The 17175-nt window shown below is 54.4% G+C and overlaps 7 protein-coding genes across 7 annotated transcripts; 3 read left to right on the forward strand and 4 right to left on the reverse strand.

Annotated features, from left to right (window-relative positions):
- Nucleotides 1–431: 431 nt before the first annotated feature.
- Nucleotides 432–1341, forward strand: CGCS363_v005527 (uncharacterized protein; the record flags this gene model as incomplete). The annotated part of the gene is made up of 2 exons (XM_036637376.1): nt 432–570; nt 626–1341. 2 exons carry the CDS (start codon nt 432–434, stop codon nt 1339–1341), a joined length of 855 nt encoding a protein of 284 aa, XP_036498835.1.
- A 484-nt stretch (nt 1342–1825) lies between these two features.
- Nucleotides 1826–3574, reverse strand: CGCS363_v005528 (putative transporter; the record flags this gene model as incomplete). The annotated part of the gene is made up of 4 exons (XM_036637377.1): nt 1826–2157; nt 2213–2830; nt 2896–3154; nt 3230–3574. The coding sequence occupies 4 exons, from the start codon at nt 3572–3574 to the stop codon at nt 1826–1828; spliced, it is 1554 nt and encodes a 517-aa protein (XP_036498838.1).
- Nucleotides 3575–4276: 702 nt separating this feature from the next.
- CGCS363_v005529 (uncharacterized protein) lies at nt 4277–5389 on the reverse strand (the record flags this gene model as incomplete). The annotated part of the gene is made up of 1 exon (XM_036637378.1): nt 4277–5389. One exon carries the CDS (start codon nt 5387–5389, stop codon nt 4277–4279), a length of 1113 nt encoding a protein of 370 aa, XP_036498839.1.
- Nucleotides 5390–6340: 951 nt separating this feature from the next.
- CGCS363_v005530 (uncharacterized protein) lies at nt 6341–7091 on the reverse strand (the record flags this gene model as incomplete). The annotated part of the gene is made up of 2 exons (XM_036637379.1): nt 6341–6522; nt 6590–7091. 2 exons carry the CDS (start codon nt 7089–7091, stop codon nt 6341–6343), a joined length of 684 nt encoding a protein of 227 aa, XP_036497801.1.
- A 1213-nt stretch (nt 7092–8304) lies between these two features.
- CGCS363_v005531 (uncharacterized protein) lies at nt 8305–12504 on the forward strand (the record flags this gene model as incomplete). The annotated part of the gene is made up of 1 exon (XM_036637380.1): nt 8305–12504. The coding sequence occupies one exon, from the start codon at nt 8305–8307 to the stop codon at nt 12502–12504; it is 4200 nt and encodes a 1399-aa protein (XP_036497800.1).
- A 132-nt stretch (nt 12505–12636) lies between these two features.
- Nucleotides 12637–13538, reverse strand: CGCS363_v005532 (OV-16 antigen; the record flags this gene model as incomplete). The annotated part of the gene is made up of 3 exons (XM_036637381.1): nt 12637–12643; nt 12873–13203; nt 13286–13538. 3 exons carry the CDS (start codon nt 13536–13538, stop codon nt 12637–12639), a joined length of 591 nt encoding a protein of 196 aa, XP_036497803.1.
- An 803-nt stretch (nt 13539–14341) lies between these two features.
- CGCS363_v005533 (uncharacterized protein) lies at nt 14342–14953 on the forward strand (the record flags this gene model as incomplete). Its single annotated transcript, XM_036637382.1, has 1 exon — nt 14342–14953. One exon carries the CDS (start codon nt 14342–14344, stop codon nt 14951–14953), a length of 612 nt encoding a protein of 203 aa, XP_036497802.1.
- Between the last annotated feature and the right edge of the window lie 2222 nt (nt 14954–17175).

A 17175-nucleotide genomic window follows, 5' to 3' on the forward strand; every position in this document is an offset into this window, starting at 1 on the left:
CCGTGGTGTTCGTCCAGTATTGGCTACAGCCCCCCGGTCACCAGTGTCCAACTCTATCTCGGGAATCGAGGTTGCCTCCGACTCCAGAAGGGATCTCCTCAGTCTCATACGTGATTTCGTAAAAGTGCGGCATGGATCGGAAATTGCAGAGTTTGCTGCAGCGCAGAAACACAACTCCACTGATGTGGCTGCTCTCCGGTCTCGGGTCAGCTCCGAGAACCATTCAGAGATTTGCGCTGAAGATAAATAGACTCCATAAAACATGTAGAATCACAGGCTTCACTGCATGAACAAAAATCTTCCCAACGTCGCTTGAAATCATCATTGCTGTGTTACCTTTGCTTCATTGACCCTTCTACTGCTTCTAGCCCGTATACTACACACACTTGATACCCAACCCACAAAAGAATCTAGAAATACACGCCGGCATCATGGGCTTAACAGCAGGGGGTGCCTCAAGGCCGATCACCGACGTCTTCACAAACGATACAGACATCGACCGCCGCAAACTCACCCGCGTAGTGCCTATGAAGGTACTCTGCCTAGGTCTCGGACGCACAGGAACAGCATGTACGCAGCCCGTCCCCTCTAACCCCCCAACAAGCCTTTCTAACCCCAAACACAGCCCTCCGCGCAGCCCTCAAACAGCTGGGCTACGTCGACACCTACCACATGCTCAACGCCAGCGCCGAGAACCCGCCTGACTGCCTCCTCTGGAGCGAAGCCCTCGCCGCCAAGTTCGACGGCGTCGGCTCCTTCGGCAAGGACAAGTGGGACGCGCTCCTCGGACACTGCCAGGCCGTCTGCGACTGGCCGGCCGCCTCCTTCGCGGAGGAGCTCATCGCCGCGTACCCGGACGCGAAGGTGCTGCTCACCACGCGCGACGTCGACCGCTGGCACCAGTCCGCCCTCGGCACCGTCAACTACCGCGCCAACGACCCCTTTCTGTGGGCGCTGTCGTACGTGGACTGGGCGTCGTCGATGTACTACCCGATGCTGCACAAGTACTGGAGCACTATCTTTAAGGGCGACTTTGAGAAGCACGGCAAGCAGGTGTTCCTCGAGCACAACGAGCACATCCGTAGTATTGTGCCAGAGGAGAACCTGCTCGAGTTCAGGATGAGCGACGGGTGGGAGCCGCTGTGCAAGTTTCTGGGGTGTCCCGTCCCGGACACGCCGTTCCCGTATGTGAACGAGGGGGACTCGTTTATCGGGCGCACGAGGAGGAGGAACTTTATGCAGCTGTGCAATGTGCTCTTTAGGTGGATGACGTGGGGTATGGCTGGATGGGGCATGTTTTCTGTTGCGCAGACGTGGAATGTGCACAAGTACTTAATGTAGATGTTCCATGAAACTTTCAGCGTTTGGATTTGGGTTACGTTCTTGAAGATCTACTTTGTGCTATCCAATGGTGATGAACGCTGCTGCAAGGGTAATCGAGTGCATCTTGAACACCAAACTTGAGGTTGATGAGGTTCTTTTTCGAGGCTCTAATTAAGTGGCATACTTGTGAGTGTAACAATTCAATCGCCATACGAAACTGTCGTCGTCCCCGTCGTCCCCGTCGTCCCTGTTGTTGTCGACGCTTACCATCCGCCCGGAAAGCATAACTAATACCCGACCACCGATCTACGCGCTCCTATTGACTCATTATACATATAATAGCATGGAAGGCATTAAATTATTCAATTCAATTAAGGGGTGGTGAGTTGAGTACTAAGGTGGTGATAATGGCGTCCCTTGCTTAAGTTGGTTGAATAGCCTCTCAAGTAACTTGCCCTTGCCGAAGCGTTGATGGTGATAACCTCAAACCAACTTCCGCCGTTCACCACACATACCGGAAGTGAATATTCTCTCTGTCAGTCAAGTCCTGAAAATCTGTATCCAGATGAACCCTCCGCCCGGCATCCTGGTCAAGTTTCTCCCTCCGTCTGTTTTCGTTCCAGCAGTACAACATGTACAGAACCATCGTAAAGATGCTGAGGGCATACGAAACGAGCATAGCACCCATGCCAAGCGGATACAACGGCGCCTGTGACGACTTGAAAAACTGCGGGCCGATGATGTTGCTGATGCAGTACGCAGCAAATACGATCGCGTTCGTCGTAACCTTCTTCGTGTGGCCGGCGGTGTTGGCGCTGTTGATGCCGAGAGCAACTATCAACAGTGGTCAGCTGCAATCCCTCCACGAGAAGGGACGAAGTATACACACCGATGTATGGCCCGAGGTAGAAATACGACCAATACAAAGCCCACAACCTCCCCGTGTAACTATCCAGCGGCAGAGTATACAACAACACCGTCGCAACCATCCCAACCACAAGCCCCCCAATCACAAACGCCCCCCTCAACTGGCGCCCCTTGAACCGCCTCACGCACACATACACCCCAAAGTTGCACACATAGCTGCTCAGCGTCTGCACCACCCCCGTCGGCATCATCAGCAGCGTGCTCCGCTGCGGCGAGTACCCCAGCCCGTTGACGATCAGCGGCGCGAAGTTGGTCAGCCCGCCGTTCGGGATGCTCACCCAGATATTGAAGAAAAACATCAGCCAGGTCTTGGGGTCGCGCAGCGTCTCGCGCAGCTGGCGCGCGGAGAAGGTCTTGTTCTCGATACCGAGCTGGTCGGCGCGCAGGCGCTCGATCGCGACGAAGCGCTCGCGCGGCGTGATGAACTTGGCGCCGACGGGGTTGTCCGGGAGGAAGACGCCGACGAGGACGCCGTAGAGGATGGAGATGGCGCCGGTGATGTAGAAGAAGGAGGGCCAGGCGTGGGTGGGGAGGAAGCCGACGGCCCAGCCGAGGGTGCCGGTTATGATTGTGGCCAGACCTGGACGGCGTCTAGTGTGAGTACGTGAAGATAGAGATGTCTGCAGTTTCTGGGGCGGCACCTACCGGTGTAGAAGAGGCCGGCTCGGATGGGTTGCTCCTCGCGGGTGTACCACATCGTCATGATGATGAAGTTCCCTGGAGCGACGGGAGCCTCAAGGGCGCCTAGAAGAACGCGCGTGATGACCATTGGGATAAAGCTTCGACAAAACCCAGCGCCAATGAGCACGAAGCCCCATATGATCATGACCGCGCACATGGACTTTGCGATCGGGAGTCGCTGGAGGATCTGTGAGGATGGGAAGCACCAAAGCAAGTATCCAAACTAACCCGTCAAAATCAGCCACTATACTCACCAGTTTCTCGAAAGTCCATGGTTAAGAGAAGGAAAGATGCTCACGTAGAACGCCGACCCGACCCACGCATACTGATCCCCCTTCAACCCCAAGTCCTCCCTCATCCCATACAGCGCCCCCGTCGACGGCGTAATTTTGTCCATGGCAGGCAGCGTGATATTAAGCCACAGGAACGGAATAAGTCGAAAGTCGAGCTTCCAGCGAAGCTTGACCTCTTCCCGGCGATCATAGTCGGTTTCGTTGGCGAACTGGTCCGCCAGGTGGGCGGCAATGTCCCTGCCCCCGCCGTTGTGAGAGCGGTGCCGGATCGTCTTGGAGTCTCCCTGGGAGACATCCGTCGCGTCTTGTGTCGTGTCTTTCTCGACCATCTTGCCGTCTGTGGGTAACATCTTGCTGCCAAAGTCTACCGCGGAGTGGACTTGAAAGGTGATCTAGATGTTCCGGACGATATCGACGGTGGTTTAAAACAGCCACCAAGAAGCCGCTTCCCAGCCAATTGGCATCCTGACGCTCTATCTCAGCGGTTGATGGACCTTATCTTCAGATGCAGGGGATGGTATCAAGAGGAACATCCCATCGGGCCATTTTGTCCCCGATGGTCGTCGGACCGCCAGCGGGGGCCTGCGGAGCGGGCAACGACAACTTATCATACCGTTTACCCCGGATTTGAGTGTGTTGGGGATGGCAGGGGTGATACTCATGCAGGCGACTACGTCACTGTCTAGTTGGTTGATAGGGTGTCGGACAAAAGTCCGACATTCGGGTCATCCGCCGCGGCTACGGACCGCGCCCTATCTTTGAACACAACACCGTGTTGATCTTCACTGAACTGACGAAAGCAGAAGCGACAACGACAATAGAACGCGAGCACCAAGCACATCAGCTCCGTAGGGCGATATCAAAGTATAGTCTCATTGTAACTCCTAACTAAGCAACTCAAGGTGAGCAAAGTAATGACACAACCAACCATTATCGATGATTTATCCACGGTTTCAATCCACCTGACAAGTGTGCGCTCAGAGTCCACATGAACACACAAGACCGCAACATAACATGAATGCTCTCAATCCCTCCCATAGGTACAAACGCGATTACCAGCAAAGAACATCCTGTGTGCATTGGCTCTCGACGATAACCTCGGAGTAGATAGGATGGAGAGCCTGGAAGGCAGATGCGATAGCTGAGTTGTAAGCATCGTTGAACTTGGTATTGTTGCACTCGTTGCAGTGGATTCCGAGACTGCGCTCCGGCCACATCATCTCGTAACCCATATATCCCTTGACCTCGCCACTGATGGTGTCGGTGACGGTGAGGTTGAAAGTTGTAGGGAGGACGACGGTGTCATCAGAAGTGTCGTTGGCAAAAGGGGCCGCTCCGTGGTTGTGGAAGAAGAGACCATCGGAGGCAGGAAGAGAGCCAAGGTTCTTAAAGACGTTGAAGAGGACCGGCAGGATGTTGAGAGGAGTGCCATAAGAGCCCTTGCATCGAGTTATGACCGACGAGTTCATGCGATTGGCGAAGGGGTTCGGGCTGCAGATTCCCTCCGTAGTGAAGATGATGCTGCTGAGGAAGTGATTGATGGTACCATACCAGACAGCAGGACGGGGGCTAACGTCGACCTTGACGCCCAAGATGCCGCCGAAGGACACGTTGGCAGGAGGGGCAGGAGGTACGGTGAACACAGTGCCGTTGTCGGGAGTGGTGCCCACAGACCAAGGCGTCGGGCCATCCTCACGGTGGTTGCAGACGAAGGCAGACTGGCAGCTGGTGGAGCCGGTTGCACTGGCTCCGACAGGTCGCCCACGGTAGGTGTAGCACCAAAGAGTGGTGCTACCATCTTTGGTACTCATGGCTTTGCCAGCACGGAGGGGCTCGGGCGTGCCGTCCTCGATCCAGGCAGACCATGTCTCGCCATTGGAAAAGGTGGCAGATGCACCTTTGAAGTTCCAGGGGTACTCGCCATCGCCGTAAGGCATCTCGACCATCATGTCTGGAGAGAAGAATCCAGTTTCGTCGGAAGAAGGCCAGATGGGACCCTTGTACCAGTTCATCTGGCGGGAGGTGGACCAAGATTCGTTGAGTGGGTTCGTACCAATGCCGCAGTCAGCCAGGACGAGATTCTGATTGGGGTTGGTCATGGCGAAGGACGGTTGGATGATGGAGGACATGGCCGACGCGGCGTGCAGGGTGTTGATGAGAGCCATTTCGAACGAGTTCAACAGGAGCTGAGGGTAAAACGAATGTGTTGGGAGTCCAAAAGGTCCAAAATTGAGGTGATAGGTGACGTGATTCAAGAACGAGAGGTTGAAGGATTGACGTTGTCGAGGTTGGAAAAAGATGGAGGTCAGAGGAAATGGGGAGAAGGGGACTCAAGAAAACCGGAAGCAAAACAGACGTCGAATATCAGTCCTTCCCGTTCGAGTTCGCAGCTTCCCTTCCGAGTCGAGGCTGTGTTTCATACCAAATCACGCCCCCTTGGGTTCCGAATCCAAATGAGGAAGCCATGTGGTTGAAGGTAGAGAAGGAAGCGACGTCGATAGCCACGTCAATCTTGTATGTACAACCCACAGACGGAAGCCACTCCGGCAAGCCTTTCCCCGGAGGGCTTGCTGTATCACGGCGCGGAAGGAACACGGCAACGTCCCGACGTTTTGTTGCACCCGCCTGGCAGGCGCATGATCGAGATGGGCGGCGCCGAAGGGCAGGTGTCACCATGCCATTTCAGATGTGACGAATGGGGGATCTGAGAAATGGACAACCACTCGGCTTTGACTGATATTTAGTACACGGGAATTGTAGAATTGCAGGCAAAGAAATACGAGTCTATTTCTAATGATAGCATCATTCTATAGCTATGTGATATTTATACCTGCGATCGTGGGTGATTTTATGACTCGAGTTGTGGTGGAATTCCACATAATCTAGCCCAGATCGCTAGAAAGTGCGGGCAAACGCGTAAGCTACGAACGCCCAGTAAATTTTGTATTCATCCGCCGGTTTCAACATCATGGGAACATAGTTCTCAACCCATTCTGTGTGCAGAGGCTCCGGGTATTGATTCATTCGCTTGACTTTGCAGTATTACCATTACTCTGGGTACCATCCCGCGTGTTCTCAGTCGATAATGGCTGCAATTCTCGGGAGTGGCCCTGGTGTCAGCATGATATATTTGACGGGAGAAGGTCGGCATTCGTGAACACGATGTCCTTCTTGTCGTTGATCCCAATGCCGCAAGTGATGAGGAATTTCTCGATAGCATCTGGTTCTTCGAATGGCCCTAAGCTTTCGGGAAAATCCCGAAGTATGATGTCGTTCAAGGGCTGCTTCAAGTGTTTCCCTGTGTAGATGAATGCCAGGTCAGACTCGGTTCGTTGTGCTTTTTGCAAGAAATAAATAGAACTCACCGATGCACCTTTCACTCTCATCTTGCTTCCAAGCTCTCCATGCATCCACCATGACCCTCAGCCCCTTACAGACATCCAGCCGTTCGTCTTCAGCCATCTCAATCCACCTTTCCTCCAGAGTATCTCCTTCGACCAAGGACATGTATATAAATCCCTGTCCTCCATCGTCTACCCAACCAAACACCTCAGGGACCGGCACTTTGCCTTGGAGCTTCTCACGAACCATGATTTGAGTCGAGGCCTCGACAATGGTCACGAAGCGACCATATTTGATGAAACGATCAAGATCACGAATGACGACAGGTGGTGGACTGTCGAACTCATCTGCGCAGGGATCGCCCGTTGCAATATTGATGGCTCTGACTTCGGCTGGGCTGGGAAGCGTAGCCCCGGGATGGTCTTTGAAGAAGCTTGAGTCTGTGTAGATTGTCATAGGAAGTGCAGTAGGCGAATCGCTAGAAGCCGTTGCCTCCCGCGAAGAGTCTGTGTTCTCGGTTGCCATTGTAGTTGTGGATGGATCTCAACTGATTGCTCTCATGCCGTCGAATTTTTAGATGTCTATTGGACGTCGTCTTCCTTGGACTGTTGGTCGATTCCAGCCGCCGTTGTCTCTGATGGCGGGGCAGTGCACGCGGATGCCTGCTCGAGGCATGCAAACCAGTTCACCTGATGCTGATAAAACCGATATGTTATTCACCTACAAACCACATGAATTCAGGCATTGAAGTTTGCACTTCACTTCCACACGTGGCTGGCTGGGTTGGTACTCGCAAGAATCGGCGACGTGGTTGATGCTATTTCCGTACGGTCTCGACAGGGACAAACCATGGGGATCATGAGCTTATTCAGAGCGCAGAGTTCAGCGTCACCTGCATCCAGTTGCCAATATTTGACAAAAGGTAAGACCAACGCATCTTACTACATCAAGTCGTGAGTTTTGTTTTAATGAAAGTTTGGCCATGTCATGAAAAAGGAGTCGGGCCGCCATCTGAAGAACTTCACAGTGTTCCGCTGTGATGCAGAAAGAAAGTGGACCTCAAGCTCAGCTCCAGCAGCAAAGGCGGGGCAGATTGCTGGGAACACTGCAAATCAGCGCTGCTCCAGGGCACAGACGTCGGTGAAGCAGCCGGCGGTGCCCCCAAGACCCCTAAAAATAAGAACCAGCCCACATGGGGGAGTGGGGCGCTGCTTGTTCACAGCGCACCACTGTGACCACGCCCGGATCTGAAAGGCTTCCTTCCTCAAGAAACGGGACCAACGAGAGACAGCTTGACGCACCTCAGCCGCACTCGGCCTCAATCGAGACTAGCTGACACCACCAATTCCTTCACTCCTGTGACTATCGGTTGAAACCATGTCGCCAAAAACGCCCTGCGCCACGTTAACTCCGTCGCCCTCCTCCTCGTTGTCGCGACGCGGGCGGCAGCGCTGTCAATCTTGGACCTTCTCTCGCGACGACACGATCATGTCTTCTCGAGAGTGCGACTGACGACTGGAATCTTGACGCAGCCAGCGGACAGATCTCTCTATCCGGATTCAAATTCTGCGGTGCGACGATACGAGCTGCGCAGGAGCTCCGGATCACCAGTCAACCAGCGAGCCCGGGAGCTCGACCTCGCACAATCAGCACCTCGACGACGACGACAACCTCAATCTCGACGAAAGCTTGAAGCCAGCAGCACGCCCAATACTTCAGCAGACAACATTCAGCAGCCATGGCGGCTCTTCCTCCTAACTGGGAATGGGATTATGATGGCACCCGCTGGTTCTACCGCTACAAGCCAAATGGCCATGTCCAATTCCACTTCCCCAAGGAGGGCGACGAGTTTCCCGACTTTTTCGACGCCATGTCCCCAATTCCCGACCTCTCGCCCGAAGAGAAGCTCGAGAGTCAGCAGCAGATGAAGAGACGGACTGGCGGGGACCCTGACCCGAAGTCCCAAATGCGTGCGACTGGAGGACCCCTAGCCGACTTTGGGATGAGCAGGAGCGGTTTCGGGGGGCCGCTTGACGACGACGATGGGGCGGGATTCTTTTACCAACCCGAGAACTTGATGTATCTCGGGCCTGGCGCATATACTGATATCAGCCCTCTAGCTGACGAGGATGAACGCGACGAGATCCCGAGGGATAGGCGCAAAAGCAGGGACAGCGCGAGCCCCAAGAAGGAGAGGACGACGCTGGAGCTGGCTGGAAGCGACAAAACGGGAGTGTCGCCTCTGCAAAGCGAGACAAACACACCATCCGTAAAGAACAGCGTCCCCGTCCGAGAGTCTGCTGCCGTACCAGAGTCAGTGGCAGAGGAGGCTGTGCTGATCATCAACACCCAAGAGCTTCCCGGGCCAAGTCAACCAGTGATCCCATCTCCCGGAGTACCACTGCTCGATTCCGTCGAGAAGCCCCATCCGACAGCCGACCCGGCCGTCCAGTCACCACCTTGGGACCCTGTCGGATTCGTGGCAGAGATGGCGACAGAACATACCGCGCCTGCGCACATTGAGACGCATCCTGACCCAGTCGAGATGGGCGACAACGCTGTCCTGGCACCGATAGAGACGCAGATCATGGATCCTGGCATTGCTGAGCTTCCCGAACGGACAAGTCCATCAGATGCTAAACCACCAGTCCCATCCACTCACGACCTTTTACATCAGACGAGCATGAGTGATCATGCCCTTTATGGAGCTACCTTTGGTACAGGTTCAAGACCTCAGAACTCTTCACCAACGAATTCCGGGAAGGTGAGGACCAGTACGCGGCCTCTTGCTGTGCCACCAAAACTTCCTCTCGACGACTCCCTACCAGAGGTCGTTCCACACCAGGCCCAAAGCTCTACGTCCACGCCGACTACCCAACCATTCAGTATCGAACGGAAACCCTCAAAGACGGGACCCAAACAGGGCACTTTTAAGCCATACGTCCCTGGATCTACGCCGAACCCCATTCCCGGCAAGTCGCAACCCAAAGAACCTGACTTTGTGCGCCGCGACCACCGAAATTCTTTGGCACGAGAGGCATCGTTGATGTTGGGCCCCCGCCAGAGCTACGAGACATCAAACATACCTTCGATCTTGCAGCCTCCGCAGATTCCCCCAAAGCAACCGTTGGAATCCACCCAAACGCTCATTCAACATCCCGTGAACCCTGCGAGGCCCGATGCAACACGAACGCAAACCGAACCGGCTGGGGTTCTCACCAGTGTGACGCAGTCTTCGGGGCCATCCAAGGGTCCCTTGCAATATGTACCATCCGTGCTAAAGCCTGCGAGAGGTCGGCCACAGGAGGCAGCGACAACTCTACCTCCACCACCTAGCACGAAACAAGTACTTTCGGGATGTGCCCAATTCTCAGCCTTCCGACCCGGAGTCCACGCCGCAACGCCGGCGCCGGGGCAAATCCCCCACCCCCTCGCTCCGACCCACGCTCCGGAGTCTCTCTCGGGTGCTCGGCCCTGTGTCCAGCGTGTCGAAACCGCGCCCGCAGATCATCATACGGCTGGAGATCATGCCCCTACGCCCCAATTTGGGACTCGACCTTCTGCGGTGCCGACTTTGCCTGCGTTTTTGCAGCGCCCTACGGGTCAAGGCGATTCGAGTCGTCAACCAGTCAGCCGGCCGCAACAGCATGCTTCGTCGTTTAGTGCACGAGCAAGATCGAGGTCTGATCTTCCCCAACCTCTTCACAATGCTCATAGTACATCTGCATCTATGATCGGCCAAGTTCAACCTCCACCAAGACCTGGCTCGGCGGCGATTCCTAGGGCTGAATCCCCGCCTAAGACTAGTACTGTTACTCGCCCACAATCGGCTATGGACTTTATGCAGGGCCGGCCTGATCCTAGGATAGACAGAGTGATCAACCAGACGACACCTACTCCGCCTCCAGATAGACCAAGACAGACCTCGTATGCGTCTAGCGAGGTGTCGTCATTAGGGCCCCCATCGGGAAGTCAATCGTCAGGGTTACCATTCCAGACACCCTCGCCTTTAGAAAGTAACGGGAGACGACCGTCGTCAGGCTTCTTCAGAAGCGCGGATGCGAACGCAAGCCCCATGGAATCTGCCATAACCCCAGTTCCTCAAAGACAAAACCCGTTTGAGATACAGACTCTTCCTCTTCGATCTCCGGCGTCGAGGCCGGCATCTTTCTCCGGCCCCTCTCCTACCTCGACACAGCCTACGACGCCTGGATCCGCGGGCTTTGACACCACAGCGGGTCCTCCTGAGGTTTCGGGCATGGTTTCGTCAAAGCCTTCAGCTGGTGTCTCGCAACATGCGTCAGGCATGCCAGGTGGTCGCGCAGCCCACAATGTTATTGAGCCTATTCAGTCGCCTACAGACCGTCAACACTCTGTGCCTGCTGAGGGGTTTGCTGTGATGGATTCACAGCCTTTACCTGTGCAATCGACGTCAAATGGGTCGTCTAAGTATGGACCTCAACAGCAACAACCACATCAGCAAGGCCAAGAGATCCCAAGGCCTCACTCTGCCCAGCCAGTCCCGTCCGCCCCAGGTGGTGGCAAGCAGCCAGGAACACATCCGCCGTATCCACTCGAAGAGGGCCAGAACATGCCCAGACCGGGTGACCGTCCACAGCGTCCAACGGTCACGCCACCAACACAGCAGTTCCTTGGCCCTACCAGTCCTCGAACACCTGGGCATATTCTTCATCCAATTCAAGAGCACCATGACTCTGGCGAGACCAACCAAAATGTCTCGGGCACCGCTGCGTTCCAGAACACAGATTCTGCTCCTCGAGCATCCCCTGCAAGTATCCGTCAAATGTCAAGAGGATCATCCCAGTATCCGTCATCAGCGGAGTCGCCCGGTGGGCAGGGCAACATGCTCGGCCGAGGAAATCTCACGAGCATGCCTCAAGCCATGTCACCAGTGGTCGCGACCATGGGTCAGACGTACTCTCCTGTACAGTCCAATCCGTTCCAAGTTTCCCCAACCACTACGAGAATGCAGCCACCGACTCCAGTGATGCGCCCGGGATCCACACCACAGGTCGTGCCACATGGCAAGGACAAGGAGAAAGGAGGCTGGCTTTCCAAGATAATGAAGGGTTCCGGTAAGCCAAACGTGCTGCAAAAGCCACCACCATCCCCGAATATTGGCCCAGCGTCGCCTCACTCGCCAAATACTACTCGACCGGCCCAAGGTCATAACACAGGACGGGTCGCAGCACAGCAATCCAACCAAGCAACCTACAATCAGCAAGCCCCAGCTGCATTTCAGCAAAGACAGCACCCTATTACGTCTGAGCCAGTGTCTAGACCTCAGAACTTCGTTCCACCCCCGGCCGGGCCCATTCTGGCGCCGCCTACCGGTGGCCCAGAGCCCATGATGAAGATGCAACAGGCTCCGGCAGTCGAGGCACCCCAGGTAGCTCCAAGGCTACAAGTCGATCAATCGCAACGAGCTGATGCCACACAAAGCGTGAAGAAAACAGTCTCTAGTTTGCCCCCTCGGGGGCTGTCACCGGCAACCGTGGCACCGAGTGAACACACAGCAGACAACATGTCCGATGCCGCATCCGTATCTGCCATCTCTGTCTCTACAATGGACGTATCCGAGGCTCAGGCGCAGCCTGTGTTGAAGCCCCAACTTGTCACGGTTGAGAAGGCTCCCTCGCTACCCGATAAACACCAGCTACCTTCGCGGGTTGCGGCAGCTTCCGGCTCGTTATCTCAGTCACCACCCAAGACTGCGGATCCGGCGACTAGCTCCCAGCCTTCTATGGACAGTGAGTTCACCGTTGAGCCTCTGTTTTCGAAGAGGAAGAGCATCGCCGCGGCCCCGCCGGTGCCCGTTGTGCCTCCAGCTCCTGCCGCTAACGACAAGTGGGCTAAGAAGCCTGCGGTGGACTATTCTGGTGACGATTGGGGTGATGACCCATGGGATTATGCTTGAGGTCAGAATTAAGAGGCGGGCAACATAGCGATCTCTCCTGTTTTCCATCATTCAGAAGCATACCCCCAAACAAATTGAAGAAATGTTTGCTCAATCGCCTCGGACCCTTTTGGACAATCGTGTTCACCATTATTAGACACTATATTAGCTAAATGTAGACGACCATCAACTGCGTCATCTACTCCTTCACCGGCAACAAATTTAAAATCCCACTCAACAAATCCGTCCTCAACGCCGTCCCGTTCTTTGCCCCGACATATCCCACCCCAGAGCTCGTACACCCCGGCACCAAAGCACACACACTGCTCCCGAGCCCCTCCCTCATAAAGTTCCCGCCCACCAGCACCAGCCCCGCCTGCTGGACATACCCCGCCAAATCGAACGGCGCGCGGGCGACGTCTTCTACCAGGTTCAGCGCCGGCGGCGTATACTCTCCGGGGGGCTGCCGGAAAAGCAGCGAGACGTAGCGGTGCGGCGCGACGGAGAGCGGAGTCAGCGGCATGTAGCGCGCTTGGGTTACGGGCGACTGGGCGAAGACGCAGGAGGGCTGGAGGTTGTAAACTAGGTGGTGGAGGTAGAAGCGCAGGAGCGGCAGGGAGGGGCCCGGGGCGTCGGGGTCGAGTTGGATGTAGGTGTATTTTGTGGAGGGGGGGTAGAGGGCTTCGGGGGGGAAGGAGATTGTTGGTTCTTGGAGGGTTTCTGGTGCGTTCATCATTAGTTGCATGTTTTAGCTTGGAGAGGAGAGACAGGAATGAGAGTAAAGGAGGGTGAGTGGACGTACGCGCAGCGGAGAAGGTGTTGCCGAGGTTCTCTGGGATGTTACCGTAGAGCACCTGTAGTTCGGTCGTGGGGTTGATGGAGGTGAGGATGTCGGGGATTATGCCGGAGGACTGGAATGCGGCGCGGACTTGGGCGGCGCGCGTTGCGGGGAGGCCTACTGTTGGGCATATTGGGGGTAGGAGGATGCTTAGGGGTGAGGCTGAGGAGAGGGATGCTGCGATGAGCGCGAGGAGTGGTGTAATTTGGGACTTCATGATGTCGTGTTGATGTGGAATGGAGGTAAGATAGGCCTGATGATGTTGGGATTCTTCCCGTTCAGCAGCTGGAATGCGCTCCGTTTATATACGTCTTGATATCTCCATCTCCAAGTGGTTGAACTGGACTGACGTCGTTAGGAACAAGTGAGACATCGCAAGCGCTAAGAGAAAGCCGTCCAGCCAAGACGACGTTGTGTCTGGCTCGTCTCCCCGAATGCGTTGCCAAGATAGATTTTGGAGGTTGTTTCTTCCGGGACGAGAAAAGATGATCGGCGGACGGGATGTTGAGGCTGAATCTTTTAGCGGGGGTGGGTAGTGCCGCTGACGGACTTGTGTTAGCGTGGAACCACATTTGAGGCGTCTTGGAGTGTGATATGACATCAAGTGTTACTGTGGCTGTTCATGTGTTGTTTTGGGACTGAAAACCCCGTCTTCTGATCAATTGCATGGATGGCACATTTGAGAAAACCATTTGACTTACGAACTTCATGTGTTGGACATCGAAGCAACTCTGAAAAGGTCTTCAATGTTAACTTCCTTTTGGTTTTCTGTCTTGCTGAAATCACGCTTACTCTATTCAGCACTAGCTCAACCCCTTTCTTCCATAACTAAAGGAACGACTCGCCTCGAACGTTCAAATATCTAGGCCATTTCATAATTCAATCCTCCCGATTACAAGTACAGGTTGACCATACAATTCCCAGAATCATCTGGCTGCCTTTCTAAAAGCTTTGATGCCTCAACCACTGGACCCAGAGTCGGAGTGGTGGATAGGTCGATGGCCCGTCTCAGACGCACGCATGGCATACCCGGACTATCCCGAGGACGTCCCGCCCATTCTTCGCATGGACGCCCTCCGCCGCTTATACTGGCCAGTGTACGAGGACATCTCGAACATCCAGGTCTTTGACGACCCAGAAGAGGACGAGCAGGACTCGCCCAAACGCCCTTTCCTCGGACATCCCTTGGCCGAGGAACACGTCACCAACTACGGCCTGACTGAGCTCCTGATCAGAATCGGCATGCAAGAGGGCAAAGAATGCCATACCCTCGACAACGAAGAATACGAGGACCCCAAGATGGTGGTCAAACGTGACGATGGCGGGGCGATCACGTTTGGGGACTTTGTGACACAGATCCATCCGTTTCTTAATGAACACAAGGAGGAGACTCTGCAGCTTTGGGAGGAGCTTCTGGAGAGAGTGGATGAAGGCGAGGTCATTCTCTTCGATTGTTGTTTGACCGGATATCCCCAAGATTTGGAGAGTCGAGAGGAGACACTGCCGGTGACTATAGAGCTTAAGAAAAGCACCCAGAAGTATGATGAGCGGTATTACCGGTGGAAGGCTGCCAAGGCTGCAGCGCGGCAGAAGGAAACCGTTCAAGAGGGGGAAGACACTGCAGAGGGGTGAGAATTGTGAAGAAGAAAGGACGCATTCTCATTTGATCATTATCTGTAAAGGTTGACGTAAGAAAGGCATATCAAACTATTCGACCTCTTCAACTTTGACCTCTGTCTTCAGCACCTCCCAGAACTCAGGACGAAGCTGTATGAGGTCTGCAGGAGTCATGCCCTTGTCATTCTGCAACTCTTGGTTGGCACCAGCATCGATGAGCGCAGCCACGAGACTTCGTTTGCGCTGTACCACCGCTAGATGCAGGCATGAGTTGCCGTGATCATCTTGCGTGTTAACATCCACTCCAGCTGCGATCAACCAGTTCGCTGCCACCAAACACGTTGATTTGTTTCGATACGCGCAGCACATCAGGGGTGTGGTGCCATCTGCTGCCTGGACATTGAGATCCGCTCCGCTGGACTTGAAACATTCTAGAATCTCTTTTATGTCTGCAATACTTTCCTTCTCATTCCGAAAGCGGTACGGCGCTTTGCCCATACGCCAACCCCTTGCGTCGCCCCATGCCTCCTAATAAAGAAAAAACATGTTAGCTGTGAAAGTAAGCAGATGACATCTCGCTTGCTAATGTTCCCAGGCCTCAAGATCCCTCGAATGCCAAGGTTGTATCGGTAAACTCACAGAGATGTGATAGTCTGCCTTGAATGATAGCGTAAGCACCTGGCTGGTCCAGAAGTTTCCCTCCCGTTCGAAAATTCTGTTCTTAGCAACAGTAAAGCTTTCCTGGTCACCTGCTATGTAGTGCAGTGGTTTAAACCCCCAATAATTCGCTAAGTCAGGGTTTGCGCCCCATTGCAGCACGAGGCGGGTGTGCCTGACGGAGTTCCTTCGAACTGCGATATGCAGCGGCAAGATGCCAAATTGGTCTCCCCGGTTTACGTCACAGCCTGCTTTGAGCAGGAGCTTCATGACTGAATCAGAGTTGAGGGAACAGAAGCCATCGTGGTGGGCACCGTACCCGAGATCAAGTTCGGCTGCCAAGAACAACGGAGTGCGACCGTACAAATCTTGAGCTAAGACTCGAGCCCCAGCCGATAATAGCAACCGTACAACTTCCAAATGGTCCATATACACCGCTCCATGAAGCGGTGTATGACCGTCGTCGTTGATCAGATTAGGATCGGCTCTGTAGTCAAGAAGGGCTTGCACGGAAGGTACAGACCTTCGTAGCACAGCGATATGAAGAGGGGTATTCCCACACCAGTCCCTTGAAGAAACTGACCATTCTCGCGGGAGGTGTCGCTGCTTCTGAAGCAGGAAACGAACCACTTCGCCGTGTTCACGCATTGCTGCATGGTGCAGCGCTTTCGTTCCTCGGAATAATCCGTGAATACCCCAGAAAAGACCCACAGGCTTGTAGTCAAGCATATGCTTCAGAATGGGCATGACTCCAAGCTGCGACGCAACGTGGATAGGATTATACCAACTTTTCAAACCCAGGCCAAATGCCAACGGCTCTAAAAAGAGTAAAGATCTTCTCACTAATTGTGAAAAGTCGCCGCCGCTGTCTTTTGCGTGATCTTCGAAGCAGTCTATTGCGTACCTCTGTACCCTGGACCCCTTTTCTCTGCATTTTCGAATGTCGTCAGCGAGGTCTTTTGAAATCTTCGAAGATTCCAGCATGTCCAGACAAAGACTTGCGAGCTGCAGATGCGCCTTTTGTTGTTCAAAGCGAAACGTCTCCAATCCTTGGCCAGCGTCCGACGACGGGCGATACAGGTAATCTTTCACCGACTGGTGCACCAACCGCATGACTCTCTTCCCAAGTATCGGGTGATCCATAAGAATCAGAAGGCTACCGCATTGGGCGACGAGTGATTCCGTTACTTCAGAGGCCGTTAGGTGAGCAGTAGGCTGGATACTCATAAGGGACTCCATTTCCTTGACATTCATCGGGTTGTAGACCGTTGTCACCACAGAAAGAAGGCGAGACACAGATCTCACGCTTTCAGGGTCTACTTTCCCCAGAATTCGTCTGTAGATGCCATTTAGGCCAGGAGGCAGGCTGTTAAGGCAAGTTTCGACATCAGCTAGTGGCCTCGTTCCGAGCTCCTGTACCGCAAGATCAACCCAGGGAAATGTTCCTTCTGATCTCTTTATGAAGGTATCTTGGAGGACTTGTCGAAGTTCTGGGGGATAGCCACCGTTATCTGACAGCTGTTGCACTCGTTGTTGGATGAAGGTACTGAGATCTGCCTTCACCTCCTCTTCCGCATCGG

The sequence above is a fragment of the Colletotrichum siamense genome (assembly GCF_013390195.1).
Source record: "Colletotrichum siamense strain Cg363 chromosome Unknown KSG_Cg363_contig03, whole genome shotgun sequence".
NCBI classification, from domain to species: Eukaryota; Fungi; Ascomycota; class Sordariomycetes; order Glomerellales; family Glomerellaceae; genus Colletotrichum; species Colletotrichum siamense.